Genomic DNA, 23,309 nt, shown 5'->3' on the forward strand with positions numbered 1-23,309 from the left:
TTAAAATGGGGGAATCTTTTGCTTATCGGTGTGTGTCAGTGAGAACCAAACACGTGTATGATGCGTGTGTGTTACGTCTGCGTCTGTTCTTAAAGGTTTCTGTATACTGATACCAATGAGATGGACTTCACAGAGGCCTGATGCATCATGTCCGGGTGCATTACTTTTCCGTCACGGTCTCATTTTATGTTTTATTTTTTTTCATAGCAATGCCCCCCCCCAAAACCTCCGAATCCATTAAATTTCTGTGTTTTGTGATTGCCATTTAGGGGACATGGGACATATTTTTTTCTTTTGCTTTTCCTCGCAAGAACATACTGGTGAATTCATGCGGCATCATTGAATACTGAAAGTCTTTTGTTTTTGAGATATCGCAAGTTTTATATCTTTTTCTTTAGGATAGAAATGCACCATGAACTTATGTGCAAAAGCAAAACAGGCCAAACATGGGCTTTCCATCTCTATCCATTTCCTCTAAGATCTAAACAGGAACTTTCCGTAAGAAGGAAAGAAATAAAAACTACATCCAAACTATTTGGACTAATTCTGAGTTATTATAACGGGGATGCTAAAGTCATATCTGAAAGTTTTATTATGTCTTTTTGTGTTGATGATCAGAATGGTTTAAGGGTCGTTTTCATGTGCAGTTCCTTCTCAACCTTTCACAAACAGACATAAACAGGCAGTGAATAAATTGATCTTCAGTTTTTTGCACCAAAGAGTTAAGAATATATAAACACGTTTTCACTGAGGCTCTTTAAGTGTGTATATATCTTACATTTGTGACTGTATAAAAAATAAACCAGGGTGCATTTGCTTATTGCAAGGGAATGCAAAAGAAGAATTTTTCCCCATGTCCTCTAGGGGGCTCCATACTCTAGAAGTTATGACTATGAGGCAAATTAATCAGTCAAGAATGCCTTGAGTTTCACGTTCAGGTTCAACCAGCCTTGATATTAAGAAATGTTATTATTGGGTTGTTGTTGTTAGGGTTATCATTTAGGTTTCAGTTGTGTTTTTAGCAAGAGAAATATATTTTTAAAAAATCTGTTGCAACCTGGCGATCAAAATGTGTATGCCATAGTGCAAAATTATTCATTCATTATTATTGTCATTATTAGTATTATTATTATGTCTCCCAATGCCTCTAAAGCGTATAGCAGGTGTACAATAGCTTGACACGCATGTAAGAGCGAGCAACCAAATATCTCATGTGGATCTGATGTGAAACAAATAAAAATGTGTAACTGCGCCCTCCTTGCGCTCTCTGGTAAATGTAGCGGAGGACCTGTGGTGCTGTGGGACGATCTTTCTTTCAGACGTCCAACAAATCGATGACCCGTTGACCGGTGGAGAGAGGCGCCAGCCCCCTCTGCGACCTCGCGAGCATCAGCGTGTTAGATAATGGATGGATGAAGATCCTAGAAGTCTCGTTGGACCATGTGCCGTTGCAGCTGATTAACCGATTTAAAACACATGACCTGATCAATATGAAGGTGGATCAGAACCTCAGTGAACACACAGAAAACCGTTCCTAAAGAACTGAAAAGACGTTTAGTGGTAATGACTCTGAGCAGGCAGAAGGAAGAGGAGTGGTGACCGATCTTTAACTGTCACTCTGCCTCGCCTGTGTCTGTTTTGAGTCCCAAACGTAGCAAAACCAAAAGATAGAAACATTTCCCTTCTTCTTCCCAGAGTTTATTTGGGATATCAACCCCGTAACTTATGAGTTAAACAAAATTTCCACTTCCATAATGAAAAACTGATATTAATTTCAGATGTCTTTGAACTTGCAAGTCAAAAAAATAAATAAATAAAAAAAACTACATTACAAGTTCAACATAACCCCACCAACAAAGAGAGCTGTCGGATTGTTTCTCTGGGTTTTTTTTTTCCAGAGACCTAAAAGTCTGCCGACGAGCCTCGTTTGACGCCAGAGAAGCCTGACAAGAAACAAATGAAACTGTCCAGGCAGGAAAACCAAATGAGAAAGATGAAACGACCAGCACAAAAACCGAGTCTGTCTAAACGTCACTTCAACCAGTGTTTCCGTCCTCAAAGAGCAGTTTGGCGGCCACCACTTTCGACAGAGTGATTAAGTGGCCTTGCTGTGGCGTAAATGGGATTTCAGGCGTCTGCAGCCATTCTCCAGTCCAAAGCTTCATTTCACCGACTCTCAGCTCCCCTGCTAGGTTCAGTAATGGAGCTTTAAATCCCCTCTGTTGTTGGGCCCTCTGTCGCCGCGCCACCGGGTTGATGGCGGCGCGCCGCCTTCTCATGCAACCTTGTTGATAAGGCTTCTCTTTGTGACTGGAAATGGCGCTGATTATTTTTTATTTCTGCGCATCGACAATCCTCACTTGTTCTGCACGCCTCTCGCTCCTCAAAGAAACTCTTCACGGCCAAACACATTTATCGACCTAAATGCTTTTTCTTTCGCAAAGATTTTCTTGGAGGATGCTGTTGCCTACTTGTTTCAAGTTGTCACACATTAGTGCAGAGTTTTTCCTTTTTTTTTTATCTGGACATGTAGAAGTAATCCCTTAAGAGAAAGCAGTGGATGAAGAAAAACCGGGTAAATCGAATAAGAGTGGGAGAGTGTGTGGTTTTCTCCTGTGATTGTTGAGGAGGGAGAAGCATCTATCTGTGTTTTATATTTTGTGACCTGTATTTCTGACAGTTTGACACAGCATCTGTAAACACTTGGGGCTTACCACGTTATTTACCACGTGGATGATAATTAGCTTCGCCTCAGTTGACTTTTTCTCGTTGTGCTCTGTCGTTTCCTTGCAGAGGCCTTCGACCTGGTGCTGCGTCACGGCCGTAACTCCACCCTGACCGTGCTGAAGTCGGAGTTCCCGGCTCTCCTCCCTGGAGCCCAGAGCTCCGTGGGGCAGCTCTTCCTTGACATGTCGCTCTACATCCTCGGCTCCGACTCCACGGTGGACCACATGGTGGCGGCGTTCTTCGGCAAACTCTTTCCCCTCACGTACCGCCGGCTGCTCGGCGGCGGTACGTCCGCCGAGTCCGAGGAGTGCGTGCGGGGAGCCTGGAAGGACTCCGGAGCATTTGGGCCTTACCCCAAGCTGATCATGACCCGCCTGTCTCGCTCCCTCCTGGCCACAAGGGTCTTTCTGCAGGCGCTCAACCTGGGCATAGAGGTAGTCAACACCACGGACCATCTGCGGCCCAGCAGGGACTGCGGCCGGGCCCTGCTGAGACTGTGGTACTGCCCGCACTGCCAGGGCATGCTTAGCCCGCCGGCCTGCAGAGGCTTCTGTCAGACGGCAATGCAGGGCTGCCTGGGGGGCGCCGCCGAGGTTCAGCCCCACTGGAGGAGCTACATTGACGGACTGGGGAAGTTGGCAAGCGGCATGAGAGGGGAGCAGGATATGGAGGCCGTTGTTCTCAGGCTGCCGTCGCTGATTAAGCTGGCTCTGAAGCAGGCTGTGAACGCCCGCAGCCGGCTCAGCGCCCTGGTGAGCATCATTCACCGACACACACTAGTGAACCGTCACACTGACAACAGCTCTGACTAGGAGGAACATTCCCGCAGGTTCTCATTTACATCAACATTATCCTCAAAACGTAACTGTTCTTCTGGCTTTTGTTATAACGTCAACCGCTGAAACTACTTGGGCTCTTTAAAGACCGACTTTTGAAAACCAAATGTGTGTCACGGAGATGGATACGGCTTTAGTTAGTAGGGGTACACCGATAAATCGGCCAGCTGATTTATCGGGCAGAATTTCCTCCATTTTGGGAAATCTGTAATCGGCCCGATACTTACGTGTGAAGCCGATCTTATCTACAACTCAACCAATGTCCTCTTCTGCTCTGCCGCGAGAGGTGTTTGACTGACAGACCGGCCCATCAGCTAATATCTGCACATTTGTAGTTAACAACAGTCACCTCACTGTTGCCAATTCAGTGACTTTCTTTGTATATTTAACAACATTTCAGACAAAAAGAAATCAGTATCGACCAACATTGGTATCGGCAGATCAGGCTTCTTACAGATCAGTAATCGGGAGTGGGCTAGAAAACTGCAATTGGTGCACCGCTATTAATTAGGTTTGTTCCATTTGCTAAATCCCCAGAATGTTATTCTATACATTCAATTTCTATTCCGACCCTTGCTGGGTGGGAGTGGTGACTTTGACAGTCCGGTATCCCACTGGAGATGGAAACTAGCAGTCAGGGACACCAGGAAGCACAGATACAAACAGTACTAACAGCCATGAACACACACACACACACACACACACACACACACCCACCCCCCCACACACACACACACACCTGAAGGCAATCAAGACTTGAACAAAGGACCTGCTAAAAGGTAAGAGCTTTAGCTACTTCAAAGTAACTCTAGAAATATAATTCAATAATAATAAAAATGCTACGCAGGTTTTCTAAAGCCCTTCCAGTCAAAACAGACAGAAATACTGTTCTTTACTCAATCAAGGGCTTTGACAACAATATAACTCAGTACGTGCTGCTCTTCAAGTGATACATGGCATTATTGAAGCCATAGATTGAAAAAAATGTTGCTGTGTTGCTCGTTTGGTTGATTCTTATGAAAGCGGTTTATGAAAGCGGTTGACCACACAACACTGGCTGACCGGCAAGTTAGTTTCCACTTTATCAGGTCAAATACGGTGTGTCTGCCCTGCTGAACCCTTCACATGTTTTTCTCCCATCATGCACTGGAGTTCCTCAGAGCTTGATATTGGGACCTCTCTTCTTCATGGTACATATAAACTGTCTTAATAATGAAGCAAATGTGCTTTTTTAAGTTGACACGTTTTTATCGTTTGTCTCTTTTGAAGTTCAAACTCCCGATTTGCTTCGGCGTGCCTATTATGTTGTTCGGTGTAACTTAAGACAACATATATTAGAGCTACAGACGTACAAGAGGAAGTTTATGATGTTCTCAAATGTGAAAGGTCCTCACAGTGAGACTCTGAGATTTATCATCTTACCTGTCATTGTATTAGAAGCTGAAACTTGATTTTTTTCTCCTCCCTTATAGTAGGGTTTCCCTCAGTATATTATAAGCCTGGTGGGCCACCAGGCTTTATTTATGCCCCACCAGGCTTGGCATTGTTAATTTATCTTAGTTTTTTGTAATTGTTGCTTTTTTTAAGGACTTTATTGTTTATGTTTAGGCCTTAATCTTGCAGTCTTCCAATAATTCATAACTATCAGGTGATATTTTCAAATTTCCTGTCAACTTTAAACATTTTTTAAGTCAAAAACACGACTGGCGGCTGGATGAATGACTGCCCTAACACCCTGAGCACCAGCAGGTTTTCTGGGGGAAACCCAGCTGAAGTACCTTTTTTCTCTCTCCAGATTAGCATTTTCAATTTTTGTGTGTTTATGGCGAACTGCTGTTTGAACCAGACCTGCAATTAACCGTCACTGTGCTAGTTAGCGTTGCTAGCTGTGTGAATGACGCACTTCACAAATCTCTGCATGTCGCAGCTAAATATCCATCTTTGTCTGTCTGTGGACTTTTTCCATGTGCGTTTATACGAGCCGGAGTTGCCGTCACTGTTCAGTGTGAACCAAATTAGAAAGAGGCGCTTTCAAATATGCAGCCGCTGTTTTACTGAAATAATTTACAAAAGGACCTGAAGCTGTCAGAACTGGTTTCCATGGGGAAGTCTTTTTAAGCCTTTTTAATGAAGCAACAGAATATTTTTACTCAGTTAGTGTAATGTTGCTAATTTTATTCATTCAGCTTTGTTTTTACAGATGCCTTAGCCATTCAATTATTTAAGCAGAAAATCGGCTCTACTGCTTCTCTTGTAGATAGATATGCTTTATTGTCTGTACCAGATGAGAAAGAAATTCTCCTTTGACACGGTTTCATTACAACATAAACATCAGTAGGAATATGACTAGAAAATTAACCCACATTCAATGATAACTAATTGAAGAACCAGATAAGGCACAGTAATCAGAGTCATATTCAAGAACTAAAATTAACCGTTTTGAAAATCTTTTTCTCCAGTCTTCCTGATGTGCTTGATCATTATTCATTACTTGTACTGTAGTTTTAGAATGTGTAAGAGTTTCCTTTAAAACAAACATGAACAACAGAGTATTAGAAGCTAGCATAGTTAGCGCAGCTAGCACCTGAATGAAGCACTGATAAGGCTGTACATATAGAGCAAAGTTCAGTTTAAAAACATAACTGATACTGAAATAAATAAGTTTAAAGTGACAGTGTCCTCTTTGAAGAGTTTCGATGGTTTTGCAATCTGCATTCACGCATTCATTGATTGGAAAAAGATCGGATTTTTGGTATTTCTAACCAGCTGATCACACGATGGACTCGATGGATGGAAAAATCGGTTGTTTTAAATCAAAACTTAATTTCTTGTCACTCATAATAGAAGATAAACAGATAAAAAAAGAGTGACCAAAAAAAAAAAACACAATCTATGCATGATTAGGATCCAAGTCATTTAAAGTTATTACGTCGTTGTAAAATTCTTGGAGGAATAGAGAGAGAGTTTTGGGAATCATAATTCCGGATGGGGTGTGATGCAGGAGCATTTTGGAGAGAGGATGGTAGATGTGCAACGTTCTCATTAGTTGGGGTTCTGGTGAACTTGCGAGCAGCGGTAGCCTGAACTAATAGAAGCTTATTAATAGCTTTTGTGTGGCAAACCACAGAGAAGAGAATTACAGTAATTGGAGTAGCAGTGCTGCCGGGTGTGAGCATTTCCCTAAAACAGTCGATGAAAGTGGGAAGAACAGGGGGCAAATATAGGCGTCTTTTCAAAAAAAGGAAATGCCGTCAGGTTTAAGGACATATTTGGCAAACTGTCTCTAAGGATGGATTCGCACCAGCCCTGTTGTTTGGTCTGTTTTAATCAAACTCTAGTTCACTTGCCTAGAAATAGAAAGTCTGGTTTGTTTGGGAAGGTGTGAATGTGCAATCAAACTCTGATGTGGACCAAAACAATGAACTCTGGTCCGCCTACAAACCTTGGTCTCGGTTCAGTTGAAGGGATCTCTGGTCCTAAAGCGGAAACCACTGAAACTGGGTTGATACAGCTAAAACAAACATTAGCTATTTTGTAGCGCTAACAGGAGAAATTGCTCATGGTCTTTCATCAAAGACGAAAGAGAAATCCTACAACTGCTCAAATCTGACAATACTCCACTTCTATTTACATTCTGTGAAGAAGGAAGTTGCGCTCAGTGTCTTCTTCTGAGGTTTTCATGTCGTTTAGTGATGTGTCGGTCGCGAACGATCCGGCTCTAAGAGCCGGCTCTTTGAAGTGAACGATTGGAACCGGCTCCACAATGGGAGCCGTTTTAGGATCCTATTTGGGAGCCGGGTTTTTTTCTACAGTATATCGCTGTCTCTCCGCCTCCCTGTTGTTGTGCTTGTGCTCTGCAAGTGCCAGAGCCGATAGTTTTTCCCCACATCGTTTTTTTTTGTCCTGCGGTGCCTCGCTGTCTCTCCTCCCCCTTCTCCCTCTCCTTCACGTTTTGCTCTTCTGCCAGCGCTAGAGCGGAGAGTTTTTTTTCCCTCGGTCGGTCCACTGCCCTCATGTCAAGCGTGTGCTCCACACATCTGACCAATCACACATAGTTTCAATTAATAATGTGGCGGGAAAACACTGAAAAAAAAGTTTATCTCCACTTTTTTTGTGGAAACGGCAGGCAATTGGCCAAGCTGTATAGCGTTCGTCGGCAGGTGTTTATGTACAGACACTCACTCAGCGGTCAGGAAGCACGACAGAAAGAAGGGGAGTCAGTGTGAGAACTGAATAGGTGAAAATAAATGAGTGACAGAAAACGGAGCAAGATTTGGACTCATTTTAATGCTACATCAAGCTCCAGGGCAGAGTGCAGACTGTGCAAAGTCAGCATTTCCTATCGTGCAGGCTGGACAAACAACCTGCACAGGCACATGCGGACATCACACGCATCGGTATTGCTATAGCATTGTTATGCGGCATTTTTACTCATCATAAGTGCTTAACAATGTCAATAATGAAACAAAATATTATAAAATTAGGTTTAAGCTATTAATTAATTAATAATGTCAAAAATATATATGGGGAGCCGTTTGGGAGCCGAAAGAGCCGGCTCTCCACAGTAAGAAGAGCCATTAGAGCCGCATCTCGAAAAGGAGCCGAAAATCCCATCACTAATGTCGTTTCCTTCAGTGGTTTTTGATGCAGTGCCACCGCAGGCGAGGAGGGGAACAGGTTTTTAAATTAGTTTGGAATGTTTGATTCAGTGCATTGTGAAATCGAATCGCACCAACTAAAAATGTAACAAATGTTGCAATTTTAAACCGAGTCTACCGGACTGTAAGGAGTGAAAACACCCTAAATCTCTGTAGAAGAAAACCAGACGAAGAAATCACGTAAAACATGTTCATAACCCGACGGCTGCTTGTCCCCACAGCATTGATCAGACACATCTTTAGTTTGTCCAACATATATAAAGTTTTTGCAATGCATTACATTACCACATCTAAGCCTGTGGTAATGTTACGTTTTTATGAGACGTGAAAACACATGAAAGAACTATAAAAAACAGGTAAAAGGTAAAAAAACAAAAAATCCCTCTAGTTGTTTCTAAAGACAGGTTCTCCCAGCATGTCTTGTTCAAATCTGTCTCTTACTCATAAGCGGCAGTGACCCGTAATGTGGAGTGTGATAAAACTCTCAGCGTAGTTCGCAGCCCTCATGCGAAGGCGGAGAGGCGAGCTCATAAAATATGAAGGGCCTTGTTTCCTTCTGGAGCCACAGAGCTTGGATGTGCTCCTCGCTCCTGTATATTTGCTGAACTTTTCACTCTCGCGCCCCGAATCCCCGCGGTGACCAGGTTTCCACTCAGAAGCCATCATTTATTAACACACAGGTTGACCTCACTTACTCTGCAGCAGGAGGGAGCGCTTGTATCTGTGAGTAGCAGACCATGGCGGGGTTGTTTAGCCTGCCGTTTGGGATTCTCATTTAAATTTAAACCAATTTGACGTGCGCGTCTGTTTGACGGCACGGCGGACTTCACATTAAGTTTGTGGAGTCTGTCTGCTTCCTGTGTAAGGTTCGAATGCAACCACTTGGTGTCATTCGAGGGGACAGAGGCGTTGTTTTCCTGCCGGCTAATTTAGCCTCACCGAGCCACAGGAGATGAGCCACAATTAGACCACACCTGGATGTTTCGCCGCAGTTGACCTGTTCATCGAGACGATCTGAGCAAACCTGAGGCTGATGAGGACATGCTAATATGTAAACAAGCTCTGAGTTCATACAGAAACGTCACTCTTTGGTTTTTAAAAAAATATATTTTATTAGCGGTCTGTTGCAGTGGAGGAATATAGTTTTGTTAAAAAAAAGAAAAAAGAAAGAAAAGGTAGAGGAACTGCAGCTCACCCTCTTGTGGTGGCTGAGGGAAATTACAACGTTTCATTAGCAGCATCTTTATTTTAAAAATTGGATTTTTATTAAGCAAAGGTGCTAGCAAAACATGCCATCAGCAGCTCCGTTCAGTTCAAGGACAGAAATGAAACCATAACATAGATGAAAATGAATCTTCACTTTGTTCTTTCGCTTGTTATGTACAAGCTAATGTCAGTACTGCAGCCAGAGCTGGCCTGAGGTTTACCGAAGCCACTTGCCAAACCAGCAGAGGGCGCCACCCCCCGAATGAACAATTTTAGATTTTCTGAGTTTTCGGTGAGAAAAACACAAACCCTGAAGTCAGAATTCAGTTTTAGGTCTTCAAGAAACCCCTGTTTCATTATCCAATATGGTGGCCACACATATTAAATATGGCAAAAGCTGCAGTAATGAACTATTTATTTGCACCTTTGCATGTAGTTTTGTATTTTTATTTATCAAAGATAAAAATAGAACTAATATTATGTTAACATAACAATAATATTGCTAAAGTGCAGTGGGTTGGTTGAGGTCAGGCCTAATTGGGAAGAAAATGAGCTAACATAATAAAAACTATATTAAAAATACGAAAACTTTGATCATGCGGCCCAATAGTTAGGAGGAAGGCATCATTTAATAAAGTTTAGGAAAGGTGCGAACCTCAGAGGTAAAGTGTTTAGATGTTTTTTTCCCCCTTTAAAATAAAAAACATTTTTCACTCTTGAAAGTGAATCATAACTTTTATAAGAATTGTGTTTAGACCATGGTAGATATTTTTAATTTGTTTAATATATCAGTTGTGCTCTGAAAGATTTTATGATTCTGGAGGAAGGATTAAAATTTTTCTTCCAGGTTCTTTCCTGACGTCAAACGCTTGCCTTCTAGGTCCACTAAAAACATTCTGGTGGTATCGTTATTTACTAAACGGTACAGTTTAGCAGTAATTTGTAACAATTTAAAAAAAAAGTAATTGTATAAACTGTGTTACAACAAATAAAATACATTTACCCCGCAAATGGTTTTTATTAAGCAAATAAACCTTATTTGCTTAATAAAAACAAATAAGGTTTGCATAACCCCCACACACGGGTTATGCTGAACCACGTGACAAACTTTATTATGTTATATGTTTACACTGGTGATTGTATGAAGGAATGTACAATATCTTGAGATACAGGCAGAGACACAAGTTAGCGACCAAACCTAAGGTTGCCTTAATGTAGGGATCCTACGAAATAGCTCATCTTTCCCCAGTCTCCCCTCATGTTTTACAGAAGGAAACCATAACAGCCATAAGCTTCTCTACATGTTTCTGTACGTTTTTTGGGTTTTTTTTTTTTTCTTTTGTGGGCTCTAGTGTCCCTTATATGACAGTAGGCTGACAGGAAACGGGGAAGGAGAGGGGGGAAGACATGCGGCAAATGTCGTCGGGTCCGGGAGTCGAACCCGCGATGGCCGTGTCGAGGACTCAAGGCCTCCAAATATGGGTCGCACTAACCATTACGCCACCACGGCACGCCCGATGTTTCTGTACGTTTTTAAGGAACTTTTTGTTTGGTATCTTTATTTTTTCGGTGTTATTTTTCATTGCTTGAAGCGACACTTTGGACTCAATTGGATTTGATTAAGAACCGGCTTCTTTTTATTCTTTGTCATTTTTGTACAAAGCAACTATTGATCCCCAGATCAATAGATAGATCTATATAAATATATCATTCATGTTTCTGTCCCACGTTTGCTTGACGCCAAGTACTGGCACTTTTTTATTTTTTTATTCCACTTCAATCACTGCTAGCACGTGCGACTGCCTTTCTTCTTAAAGAAGTTCAACTTTAATGAATGACAGATTCGACGTGTGTGTCACAGCTGTTGTGTTTGTAGCTTTTCTATTTCAGCACTACATCTACAAGTACATTGCTTCTTAGGTGGAAAAAAAAAATTCTTGTCATGATTTGTTGTTGGAAAATCCCAAATGCATGGAAAGCCGTGGTCAAACTCCGGTGTGCTTCAATAAAAAATAATAATACCTTACGCAAAATGATGCGTGGAGATGAGGAATGCAGGTGGCGAACGGAGACCGGACGAATCCAGCCATGAACGATAAAAAGAAAACAAACAAAACGAAACAAAATGGGGGGTTTATGTGCTGAGGCATGGGTGGAAATGACAAAGGAACCAGAGGAACTAATCAGATGGAAAGTAGTTAAAAGAGGTGGTATCATGTTATAATGTTATTCACTCATCAAAAACAATCCTGGAGTGTTAATTTGACTCTTTTATGCATGTTTGAGAGATTCTTTAATCTCCATGGCAACCAGTCGGGTTTGTAAAAACGCCCGCTCTCGCAAAGCGGCGCCTGCTTCCACAAAGCTCCTCCTCAGAGCTGCAGACCTCCAGCCGAGCTCCCGCCTCACGGACAATGACTCCCCCACTCAGCTCCTTCAGACTAGCGGCAGCAGCAATTAGCAAACACCTGCTGAGCTCATTATACAAACTGCTTTTCAGTAAAACACCGGTAAAAAAAAAAATGCTTGATGGAGGAATGTTGTAATGACTTCCTGAAGGTGGCGTTTCAGAATGAGGAGGAGCTTCTTAAAGAGACAGGGACTCAATTTCAAAGCATCAAATTGCAAAATCAAAGTTATTTTAAGTCATATTTGATATATAGAATATTTTACTGAAGGTAACTTAGTTAGTCCGTTGTGATATAAAATGGCACCATGTGCCTTAGTAACAGATTATACTGTCCCTTTAATCAAATCTGCTTTTGGTTATTTGTTTTATTTTTCTACACAGTTTAAGACAAATCCTATATCCGCATTTTGGACTGATGTGACATGGGAACCTTGTATGTTTCAGCACACAACCACAGTGTGAATAACAGCAATTTAAGCAGCATATAATCCATTTTCCACGCTCTTCTAAAATGCTTGTGGGAGGGGATGAAATGAATCAGCGACGCGTCTGAAGAGACGAGGAGAAACCCGCAGCGTTTCAGAGCGACTCGGCCGTACACCGCTAACATCTTGAACGCATCGCAGCCTTGTTTTGCGGTGCTCTGCGATTCCAAGTGTCATGTGGTTGTCGTTTCCGTCTCCCACTTAACCCGCCCTCCAGTGGGACTGAGGCCCCCGCCGCTTCAGGAGGCGGACGGGTTGAGTATCTGAGTAAGAGAGTCCTTGAGATGCAGAGGAAGACGTCTCCTCTGCGGGTTTTGAACAAGCAGCTCCGCAGGCGAGATGACCACTCAGGGTTCGCCCTGCCCCGCTCTCTGGCGTGTTAACATTCAGTCCCTCCATCCAGTGCAACTCCAGGGTAAATCAACCGACGTTAAGAGGCTCGGCAAGGGCAGCCGAGAGGCCGACCGCTCCAATCTATTCCCCTGTCAGCTTCCCTCCTCTCCCATGGAGTTTTTCTTATTCCGTCCGCTGCCCGTCTCTCTCTCTCTCCCCCCTCGACATCTTTTTCTCCCACTCCTTCATCCCCTCATTTATTTCTTTTCCTTCCCATTTTTTATTTCTCTCTCTCTCTGTCTCTGCTGTGAGAAAAAAATGCATGATTTATGAAGCTCTATTTTTACCAGTTACTGAGGAAAAGGACAGGAGAAAAAGAGCGACAAAGAACCAGGGAGGAAAAAGATTGGTGTGGGAGTGGGGAAGGAGGTGAGGGGGAGTGGGGTGTCAAAGTGAGCCCAAGGGGGGGAGGAGGACAGGAGATTGTGGAAGAGGTATCCATCACCTGGTGACCCGCTCGGTTGAAAATGAAGAAGGGGAAGTAGGTTGAGGCCGGAAATGTGACAGATTTGAGCAGGATCAGAGATTTTCTGCACGTTGAAACGTTGCTAGAAAATCATTCATGTCTGTGTAAGTCTCACTGTTTCTTGTTTTTTTTAAGGGTAACATCAGAAATTTTTAAGTGGTAGACCAACACAAGTCAGTGCATGATTGTATCTGGGAAGGAAAAGGAAAAGGACTCGTGGTGGTTTTTTCCATGTAGTACAATCAAGTAACAATGTTACATTCAATTGTTGAAATGTCTGCATGTCAAACTGAATTCAAAAGAAATTTTGACATTACGATTTGATGCCTTGAAATTGGGCCCCTGTCTCTTTAAGAAGCCCCAGCTCTCACCAATGCTCCACCTTCAGGAAGTCATCATTACACTGTTTGGTATGGAAAGCCTCCCAGGTAGAAGTAGTTCCTATGATGAGCGTTTGCTAATTGCTGCTGCCGCTAGTCTAGAGGAGCTGAGCTGGAGACTTCGGCTCCAAAGAGCAGTTGTATGGAAAGAGGTGGCACTTTATGAGAATTACCGTTTAGGAACCTCTGAATGTGGTTGCCATGGAGATTAAAGGATTTCTCAAGCATGCATGAAAGAATCAAAGCGTCACTACAGGCATGTTTATGATGAACATAACAAAACTGAAAAATTATGATTTTACATAATGCCCGTCCACTCCCTTAAGATGTTTTACAAATAAAATGTTTTGTTTTTTTAATTTAAATGTAATTTTTAAATTGTTTACAAAACATTTTTACAACTCAAGACTTTTTCTACAGTATGTCTGCATCTTTGCATGCCTATAGACAGATATTCGACGGGGTGTGCTGTCATAAACATAACACCTGTCATGAAGATGAAGGAGTTATGAATGTTTGCAACTGTTATCATGATGTGTCATTCGGTAGATAGTGACACCTTTAATGCAAATTTGCATTAAAAGTCCATTAAAAGTGTCAGTTTTGCATTGTTCGGTAAATAATGACACTTTTAATACAAAGCCGTAATAAAATTTGTATTAAAAGACCAAATAGTCAATTTTGCATCATGAGTGTAATAACTTACCAATTGACACTTCATGACAATAGTTGTAAACATTCCTGAAAACTCCTTCATGTTCATAGCAGGTGTTATGTCATGTTTATGATGGTGTCATGTCCGTCTTACGCACACCCCGTCAAATATTTTAGCCAAGATCAATATTCAAGATTCTTAATTGGATTTAGGTTTGGACTGGGCCTTTCTAGCACATGCTCTGATCTGAATAGTCAACCGTTTTCTTGTGGCTCTGGCTGAGTGACTTGCACTCTTAGGCTAATGGCTGACCTCTAGTCTGCTTCTCTGATTTGCCGTCTCCCTGCCAGGCCTGTCCCTTCACATCTCGATAGATTTACGTGTTTGCCGCACTTTTCAGTTGATAGGACTGAACAATGCTCATTAAGATTCTCACAGGTTGGTTGGACTGTTGTTTCATAACCTAACCCTGCTTTAACCTTCTCGACTCCTGTGCTGTGTGAACTTTGTGGTTGCAAAATACAAAAGAAAAAAAAAGTTCAAAGGTGAAAGAATACTTATAATTCTTTTTCTAAGTTAAATATCAAATACCTCCTTGAGTTTCTCTCTCAATAATACACTTTCAATCAGCAATATACATGTATATACATTTTTTCCTTTTACCTTTGCTCTCAGGGAGCTTAAATTACATCCAACTTGTTGCTTCAAAGACGGAGCAAGAGCAGCAATTAATCATGTATTGCGTTTTTATTTTCTGATTACTCAGCTCTAACGTGGCAGGAGCCAGACTCGGCCCTGAAATGTAAACACCGCCGGAGCTGCAAAATATCATCAAAGTTATTATTCGTCAAGTCAAGTGTGTTTTCATTGTTCAGACACAATGAAGTCATGTTTAACCCAGTTTTTCAGAAGGCGGGCCATGCTGTTCGAAACTCCCCCAAGGAACTGTTTGTTGTTTTGTTGACAATAATTGAAAGCTAAGTGGTTCGCTTGATGTTGACAAACAAACAGTTTGCTCGTCTGATGATAGATGAATAATCGGCCCTCCGGTCGCAAAAACACAAACAGGAAGGGGAAAAAAAAGAAGGACTCATCAAAAACCAATTAGTTTTATAGATGTTGCTCTAGAAACGATGGCAAAATGCTTAAAAGTTAATGAACATCAATTCAGCCATTAAGCTTATTAACTTCTGATCGCCGGTTTGAACGCTGGAAACGTGATTCAGCTTGAAACTTTGTGCGTTTTAAAGCCATTTTTAACAGATTTTTTTTGCTCAGTGCAGAATTTCACTCACTATTCACTGTGATATTGTTCAAAACCAGACGTTTACGTACAAGGTGTAAAAAAGACAGTCATTTTTTCTCACATTCTGACGTGAAATCCGACCAAGCTTTTTATGTTTTAGGTAAATTGGGATGACAAAAAACGATTTTTATTTGCTCAATTTCCAGAATAACAAGACTTTTATTACTTTTCTCCAAATTATACATTTGAATTTTATTAGTATTTAGCTGGATTTCCTTTGAAGGTGTGTGTTTTGGGTCAGGTTTGTGGGCCATCTTGCTACATATTTTCGATAGGACTAAGATCAGGACACACAGACGTTACCTTCCTGGTCTACGTCTTGAGTAGTTGCTTAAATACCTCCATAGCACAACGCAACCCTTTCTTTATACGTCCAGCCAGCACTTTCACATTGTTTCTAAAACACAGAGCACTTCTCCCACGATAGTGTAACTTCTCTCAACACCGTTCAGCTGTTCGTTGTTCTAAATTTGCTTGAAAATATTGATCACAGCATTAGCTGCAATTGTGCTTGTGTAAATCATTGTCGTGCTCCGTGTCTCTTCGATGGGTCTTTTTGTCGAGTTTGTGTGCAGCAACCACAACACAAGCGCTTACATCCCTGCACTGTGTTTAATTCTCCTTCAGAAAGACTTTAGCTTGAGGAATTTTGTACCCGGGGGCTCCTCCGGAGTTACCACGGGCTTCCTGTGTGTAGCTCAGCTATTTTCAAAAAGAATATCTTAAAATAGAGTACTGTGTGTGTTCACCTTTTGCTAATCATGGGGTGGAAATCTCTTAAATGTTACAACATTTGACAAACATGAGACAACGATACAGTAGTTGGCTAACATGACACACGGCTACGGGAACTGGCTGCTAGTAGCCGTATATTTTCTTTGCAGTTTCCTGAAGTGAAACTCTGGCGTGCAGCCTGCCAATGTCCTGATTGCATTTGTGCCTAGACCTTGTCCAAAAATAACCAGACAAAGAATGAACTCAGGAACAGTCATGAAGTGGAAAACGCTCCTCGGGTTCTTTGGAGAGAAATGTGCTCCACTCTGAGGTGGTACTGCGTTTGCCCTTTTCTCGGATGTGAGTCTGACGATCGCTCCTCCTGGAAGTCGCTCTGATTATACAACTCCTCTCTCTCCTCTGTTCTCGCACCTTCTATGTAGACCACTGCCTCTTCACCGAGGATGGCAGCGTTTTATAACGCCTCACAGCTAGCAGCGGCCAGTGGCCAGGCTGGACTTTTTGCTCTCACCATAAACCCCTTCCTGCGGAAGCGTGGGCGACTCTTCAGCTCCTTGTGTTGGAGCAGCAGAGGCCGATCCTTAGAGAGTTTAGATTTATGCCCCGAACCAAACCCGACCTGAAATTCCTGAAAAACGACGTGCTTGATGGTCGGGTCGGTGTCGGGCTTCAGTGGCGAGTTTAATAAGTTTTTAGTCCATCCAACAGAGAGAAAACCAAACAAGAATGCATGATATAAAGTTGTGACGATCTGCTTGTTGTAGTCTAAATAGAGTAGTTAGTTTACCCTGTTGAGGACATGAAGACATTAAGGTGCAGAAGTTAATTGGGCTGTAAAACCGCAACGCACAGCACAATGTGCACGCAGCTCCTATCAGTCACACATCCCAGACGATTTGCACCTGACTCACTCTGCTGTTACAAGAAGCGACTAAATGGAGCAGGAAGACGTTAAACAAACGCTAAAAACGGCAGGAGTTACACAGCTGTGTAAATTGTGGTCTAAAAACAAAAGCAGTAAAATATTATTAAATACAGTATAAATATGTCAGGTTTACTTCGGGCGTGGACTTGGAGATGATATCTATAGGTTTGTTCTGGGTTAGACTGGATTTGTTTGGGCGGAGGTGCAGAACCGTGTTACTATATGCTCCACAACTTTGATGAGACTAGATTTTTTTTTCCCCAGAATGTTAAACTAGAATAACTGGAGACCTCGGTGCACCTTGATACCAACCAAGTGAAAGCTAATGCTAGCTAGCATCTGACTCTAATATCCTTACAGTGTGATTCCTATTGAGAGGAAATAGTTAATAGTAATTGCCTAACAGAGACCCACTTTTAAATTAGAGTTTGGAGTTGGGAAGGTTTTAAATGAAACTTTTTCTTTACAGTGCAACTTCTTTTCTTTCTTTTGTTTATCAGTGTGAAGCAGTGGAAGACAATATTTCATTTTCAACACAGCCAGAGCTCTTTTCCTCTGGAGATAACTGTGACAGCTGGATATCGTTTGACTTTTTACTCACTTTAAGACTATCCCCCCTTTGAAAGGTCTTCAGTGGAAATAACACATGGATTTCACCAGTTGTCAGTTTTACCGCTGGTGACGAGAGTCCATTTGGGAGCAGAAGAAGAAGAGGGAGGAGGTGGAGGAGGACTGACTGGGTCCTCATCGGATATTCTCCAGCTTCACCAATGGACGGAGGCTCTTTTCTCTTTTTGTAGTTGCTGTAAATCCTCATGATCAAGGACAATGTAAAAGCCTCATCATAAATTTGTTCCTGGCCCATGGGCATTCCCATTGATTTGTTTAGAGATTATCTTTACGGCGTGTTTGCACGAGCAAAGTGCCACACAGACGCTGAGGAGCAGACGCTCAGCAGAACATGTGTGTGACGGTGTGTGTCGGCGAGGTGGACTGCTTGGGATGGACAGAGGCGCACAGACATTTTCCGCTTCTCCCCGCAGAGCCAGGCTTTATCGGCAGACTCTCCTGTTGGTTGTGTCTGTCCAGGCCTGGGTGATGCTCATGCTTGGCTAATGAGCCTCCCCCCTTCCTGGAAGAATCTGAAAACAATCGGGCAGGGCAGAGTCTGTGTGCTGAATCAGTCCCTGCTTCCCTCTGGGCCCTCTCCTGCTCGTGTCACAAGTCCCCTCCGGCTTCCCGGGAATGCGTAAACAGAAAGGCGAGCGCAGCTCCGATCGCATTAATCATGGCCTGCGGGAGCGGCGGCGCTCGCTGCGGGCCCCGCAAAGATGAAAGAGTTACATGAGAGGAAGATGTGAGGGGAGGAAATGAGCTGGCAGAGAAACGGACAGAGAGGCACCTTACAGTGTTGTTGGTATTTTCTCCATGGACGCTGTTTAGATTGTTGGTGATCAGAGATGTCGGTTTTATTTAATGCATGGGACAGCAGAGGTTGGCGGTACCGATAACCGATATTTACCAATACATTGCTTATATTTTGCTGCCCTTTTGACATCTTGAAAAGAACGGCCAAACCAGTGACGTCACCACTACTTGTCTTCTTCAGTTAAACTACCCACAATCCTTCGCTGCACAAGTATCACTGTCACATGACCAACCTCCTCCACTCCAGAAACAAACGGCAACAAGATGGAAATAAATATCCGTTTTAATATTGACTTTGTCAGACCAATACCAATATGTTAAAAAAATGATATCGATACCGATGTTAATACTGATAAATCGTGGGTCTGTAGTTAAATTGGGATTTATTATTTCGATAAGTCTGACGTATAAGAATAGTTTGGTTTGCTCTAAAGGAGTGATTATTTAGCTTAAATCAGAGACATGATGTCATTACTTCTAATACTGTCCCTCATGCTTTACAGGTAAGTGACTGAAGTTTCTTTGCTTTTCGGTAGCAGGATCATCTTATATATTGTCACTGCATTGTTTGATGAGCATAAATGTATAATTAGCATTTTTCCAACACTCTTTTCCTCATCAATCTTGTCTGATTGTCTCTCATCTCAGACTGAATGACAAGTGATTGAGCAGTCTGAGCTGCACAGTAAAGCAATCACGGCTATTTCTTTTTTAATTAATAACATATTTTTTTATGTAGATGGAACATCGAGGCAGATGTATTTTAGCTTAGGACATTAATGCTGTGAATCAGTAAGGAAATAAGTTGTTATAGTTTTTTTATGACCCTCATGCACTCTGAACGCCAACACTGAACTAGGGCAGATCATTCAGATGGTTCAGAAAAATGCTTTCAGATAATATTCAAACTGCTTATTATGTTTGTCGTGGAAGTTTGGAAGCTAGTAGCCTCTCCAGCAGCACCAGAGAGCGTTTGGGTCGAGGAGTTGTGAGTGAGATCTGGGAGCAAATCACCAGCATCACTGTAGGTGTCTGCAGATTGAGTGATTGGTAGAGTCAGGCGGATACACAAAGTCACTGGAGATGTTGTTACATCTAAGGCTGGTTGTGAGCAACAACAACGCATTACAAAATAAAGGAGAAAAAAGACAAAAACATTTTACAAATACATATGAACACCTGTTTACTTTGTGTCACAGCAAATTGTACTCGGATCTGAGTTCAAGTCTCGACAAACTACATTGCCTTAAGCATTAAGAAACATTCACGTGAACTTTGATGGCATCCCATTCTTAAAGTGGCAGTATCATGTAGTATTAATTTTTTTGAGCTTTACACCATGTTATAATGTTATTCCCTCATGAAAAACAAACCTGGAGTTGTTTTGATTCTTTCATGCATGTTTGCGAAATCCTTTAATCTCCATGGCAACCATTAAACGGTGCAAAACACCTGGGTGGACCTAGCCCCGCCTTCAAGGACGCAGCTTCTCTGAGCTACCAAGAGACGGAGTCCCATTCAGTTCCCTCAGACTAGCCAGCAGCAATTAGCAAACACCTGGTGGAACAGAGCATCAGCTGAGCTCATCATAGGAGCTACTTCTCAGTCCAACACTAGTAAAAACTTTGTTAAAAGGTTAATAGAGGAGCCATGTTGTGATGACTTCCTGAAGACAGAACTTCAAAATGAGCAGGAGCTTTTTAAAGAGACGGAGGCCCAATTTAAAGGTGATTAGTAGTAAAATGTCTTTTAAATCATAATTGATATATATAGAACATTTTTATGACAACTGGAGGTAACATAGCTACTTGATTGTGCTATAAAATGGCTTTATGTGCCTGGAAAACACATAATGCACAAGGCTTCAACATGGAGTTGGCCCAATATCCTTTGTGGCTACAACAGCTTCTGCTGTCCTAGGAAGGCTGTCCGTGAACTCTGAAGCCATGTTTATGGGAATATTTGACTGATTTTCCAGGAGAGCATTGGGAAAGAAGCCCTAGCTCGCCGTGTCTGCTCTAATTCATCCCAGAGGTACTCTGTCAGGTTGAGGACAGCAGGCCAGTCAAGTCCTTTCACATCAAACTTGCTCATCCGTGTCCTCATGGACTTTGCTATGTGCTCTGGTGTACAGTCATGTAGCAACTACAGAGAGCCGCTCCCAAAGTTGGGAGTATGTAACAAACCAAAATATATGAGCGCGTTTGCTGCTGCGTCAAGACATCCTGTCACCAGAACTAAGGGGGCAGCAACACCACACCTGAATATCCCTCCACCAAACTTTACTCTTGCAGTCAGGAAAGTAGTCTTCTGTTAGCAGCTGCCAAACCCAGACTTGTTCATTGGAGACGTGATGCGTCACTCTAGAGCAGGGGTCTCAAACTCCAGTCCTGGAGGGCCGCAGTCCTGCAACTTTTAGATGTGCCTCTGCTGCACCACACCTGAACAGAATAATTAGGTCATTAAGGCTCTGGAGAACTGATCTACACAAGGAGGAGGTCATTAAGTCATTTCATTCCAGTGTTTTGTACCTGTGGCACATCTAAAAACTGCAGGTCTACGGCCCTCGAGGACTGGAGTTTGAGACCCCTGCTCTAGAGCAAGCCCTTTGCAATCCAGAGAGACATTTTTACCTTCCATTCTACTAATATGATTAGCGTAGAGCTGCATGACCCTTTCGATAAAGATCAAGTAAAAAAAACTATTTTATTTCTTATTTTATATTGTAGGGAAAGAAAAGAGAAAAATTGGAGTCCAGTGGCAGCGAACTCTGCTTTGCGCCTAGGGACGTTGTTTATTAACTTTTTACCAGAAGAACCAAAATCATCTTGTGGAAACCACTTTGGTTGCGTCAAAATTTTACTTTAATTGAATAAAACTGTCGCTGTACAGTGGCGCAGTTGGTAGCACTGTTGCCTTGATCATGGGTTCGATTCCCAGTCCAGGGTATTTCTGCACAGAGTTTACATGTTCTCCCTGTGCATGCGTGGGTTCTCTCCGGGTACTCCGGCTTCTTCCCACAGTCCAAAAACATGACTGTCAGGTTAATTGGTCTCTCTAAATTCTCTCTAGGCGTGAGTGTGTGTGTGCATGGTTGTGTCCTGTCTGTCTCTGTGTTACCCTGCAACAGACTGGCGACCTGTCCAGGGTGTACCCAGCCTCTCGCCCGGAACGTTAGCTGGAGATAGACACCAGCACCCGTCCTGACCCACTAGAGACAAGGGTGTTAGAAAATGGATGGATGAATAAAACTGTATAAATAAATGTAGTGTGCAATTTTTTAATCTGCTCAACAATAAACTAAACATGCAAGATTTTATTGAATTTTGCCCAGTCCTGTTCTGTCACTCTAAGCTTTGCAGACAGTCACCGATGTCTGCAGAAGCAGTTTGAATGTGTAGCTGCTCGATTTTCAAACATCCAAGTGATTGTAACACTCAGATTCACCGATATGGAGTGATATCGTAATACTCCTGGCAACGTACCGCACGTATCTCCCCACAATCCGCTCATTTTCTAAACCCGGATGTTGTCAGGACAAGTCGGCCTCACAGGCACCGCGGATCCATCCGAACGGGACTTAAACTGCATTCAGTGTTCCTCGTTATGGTTAGATGTCAGCTCTGAAGTGAAGGGAAGTCGCCATGGTGATGACCTGATGTTTGTTAGGGTGGAGTGTGTGTGTGTGCTGTTGCAGCGCTGAATAGATTAACCCTGATAAATCGGTGTTCTTGACAATAAGCACTTTCGCTTGTCAGCATTTGTTGAATATAAATGCTTAAGTAACGTGTGTGTTTGCTTGCGTGTGTGTGTGAGTGTGTATGATGTAGCACTGTCATGTTAATGGGTTCAGGTGCATTATTCAAGTGAATAATAGATGAAAGAACTTTTGTTTAAGCTGTAAAACATGTATGTCTTCGCGCACGACCATGTCCATACGTTTGTGTGTGTGTGAGAGAGAGAGATATCCTTGTTTTCATATCCTTGTGGGGACCTATCTCTGTCTACAATGTGGGTTCCTCTCATGAGGGGACATGCTGTTTTTGGGTTAGGGAGTTTGGTATGTGATGGTTAGTGTTAGGGTAAGAGCTGGGCTGTTGAAAATGAATGGAAATCAATGTAAAGTCCCCACAAGTCATTAAAACACGATTTTGTGTGTGTGAGAGAGCTTGTGGCCCTTTGCTACAACCAAATGAAGACTTACGGTGCTGCTCCGTCCGGACCCATTGGTATTCAGCTGCAGTCTCTCCAGGCAGCTCGCTTTAAGGGAAGCCGGGCACAATTAGCTGTTAACATTACATGGCAGAATTAAGCCTGGGCCGGCATCCCCGGGGGAAATTAAGGATCCGCCAAATCATTAAATCACAAGCTAAACATTAGCAGCCATTTGCATTTTTATTACACCTGAAAAGAATGTGCCAGCTCCATTATCTCCGGGAGACAGAGAGGGACTCCTTATTTGTTATTGTAATGTCATCCCACATGGACGACACAATGGCAGCCACAGTGCGCGGACAGACAGGACGAACCGGAGGCCTCGGTTTCCTGCTCGTGTTTTTTTTTTTGGCGGGGAGAGTTATGATTACAAATTTGAACAAGGCGGCTGGCAGAGGATCCAGTGAATTGTTTGTTATGCAAATACAATGCCCCCCTTAGCCCCCCACATCTTCACCCCCACTGCTTTCTTCCTTACCAAAAA

General features: G+C 42.6%; 1 protein-coding gene across 1 annotated transcript in view; it reads left to right on the plus strand.

Annotated features, from left to right (window-relative positions):
- The window catches only part of gpc3 (glypican 3), a 171,429-nt gene that overhangs the window by 94,095 nt on the left and 54,025 nt on the right, over window positions 1–23,309 (plus strand). Inside the window, exon 3 of the mRNA XM_032554987.1 lies at window positions 2,794–3,479. Within this exon, the coding sequence (XP_032410878.1) occupies window positions 2,794–3,479 (686 nt within the window). The remainder of the gene's footprint in view (window positions 1–2,793; window positions 3,480–23,309) is intronic.

The sequence above is a fragment of the Xiphophorus hellerii genome, chromosome 23, assembly GCF_003331165.1.
Source record: "Xiphophorus hellerii strain 12219 chromosome 23, Xiphophorus_hellerii-4.1, whole genome shotgun sequence".
In the NCBI taxonomy this organism is placed as follows: domain Eukaryota; kingdom Metazoa; phylum Chordata; class Actinopteri; order Cyprinodontiformes; family Poeciliidae; genus Xiphophorus; species Xiphophorus hellerii.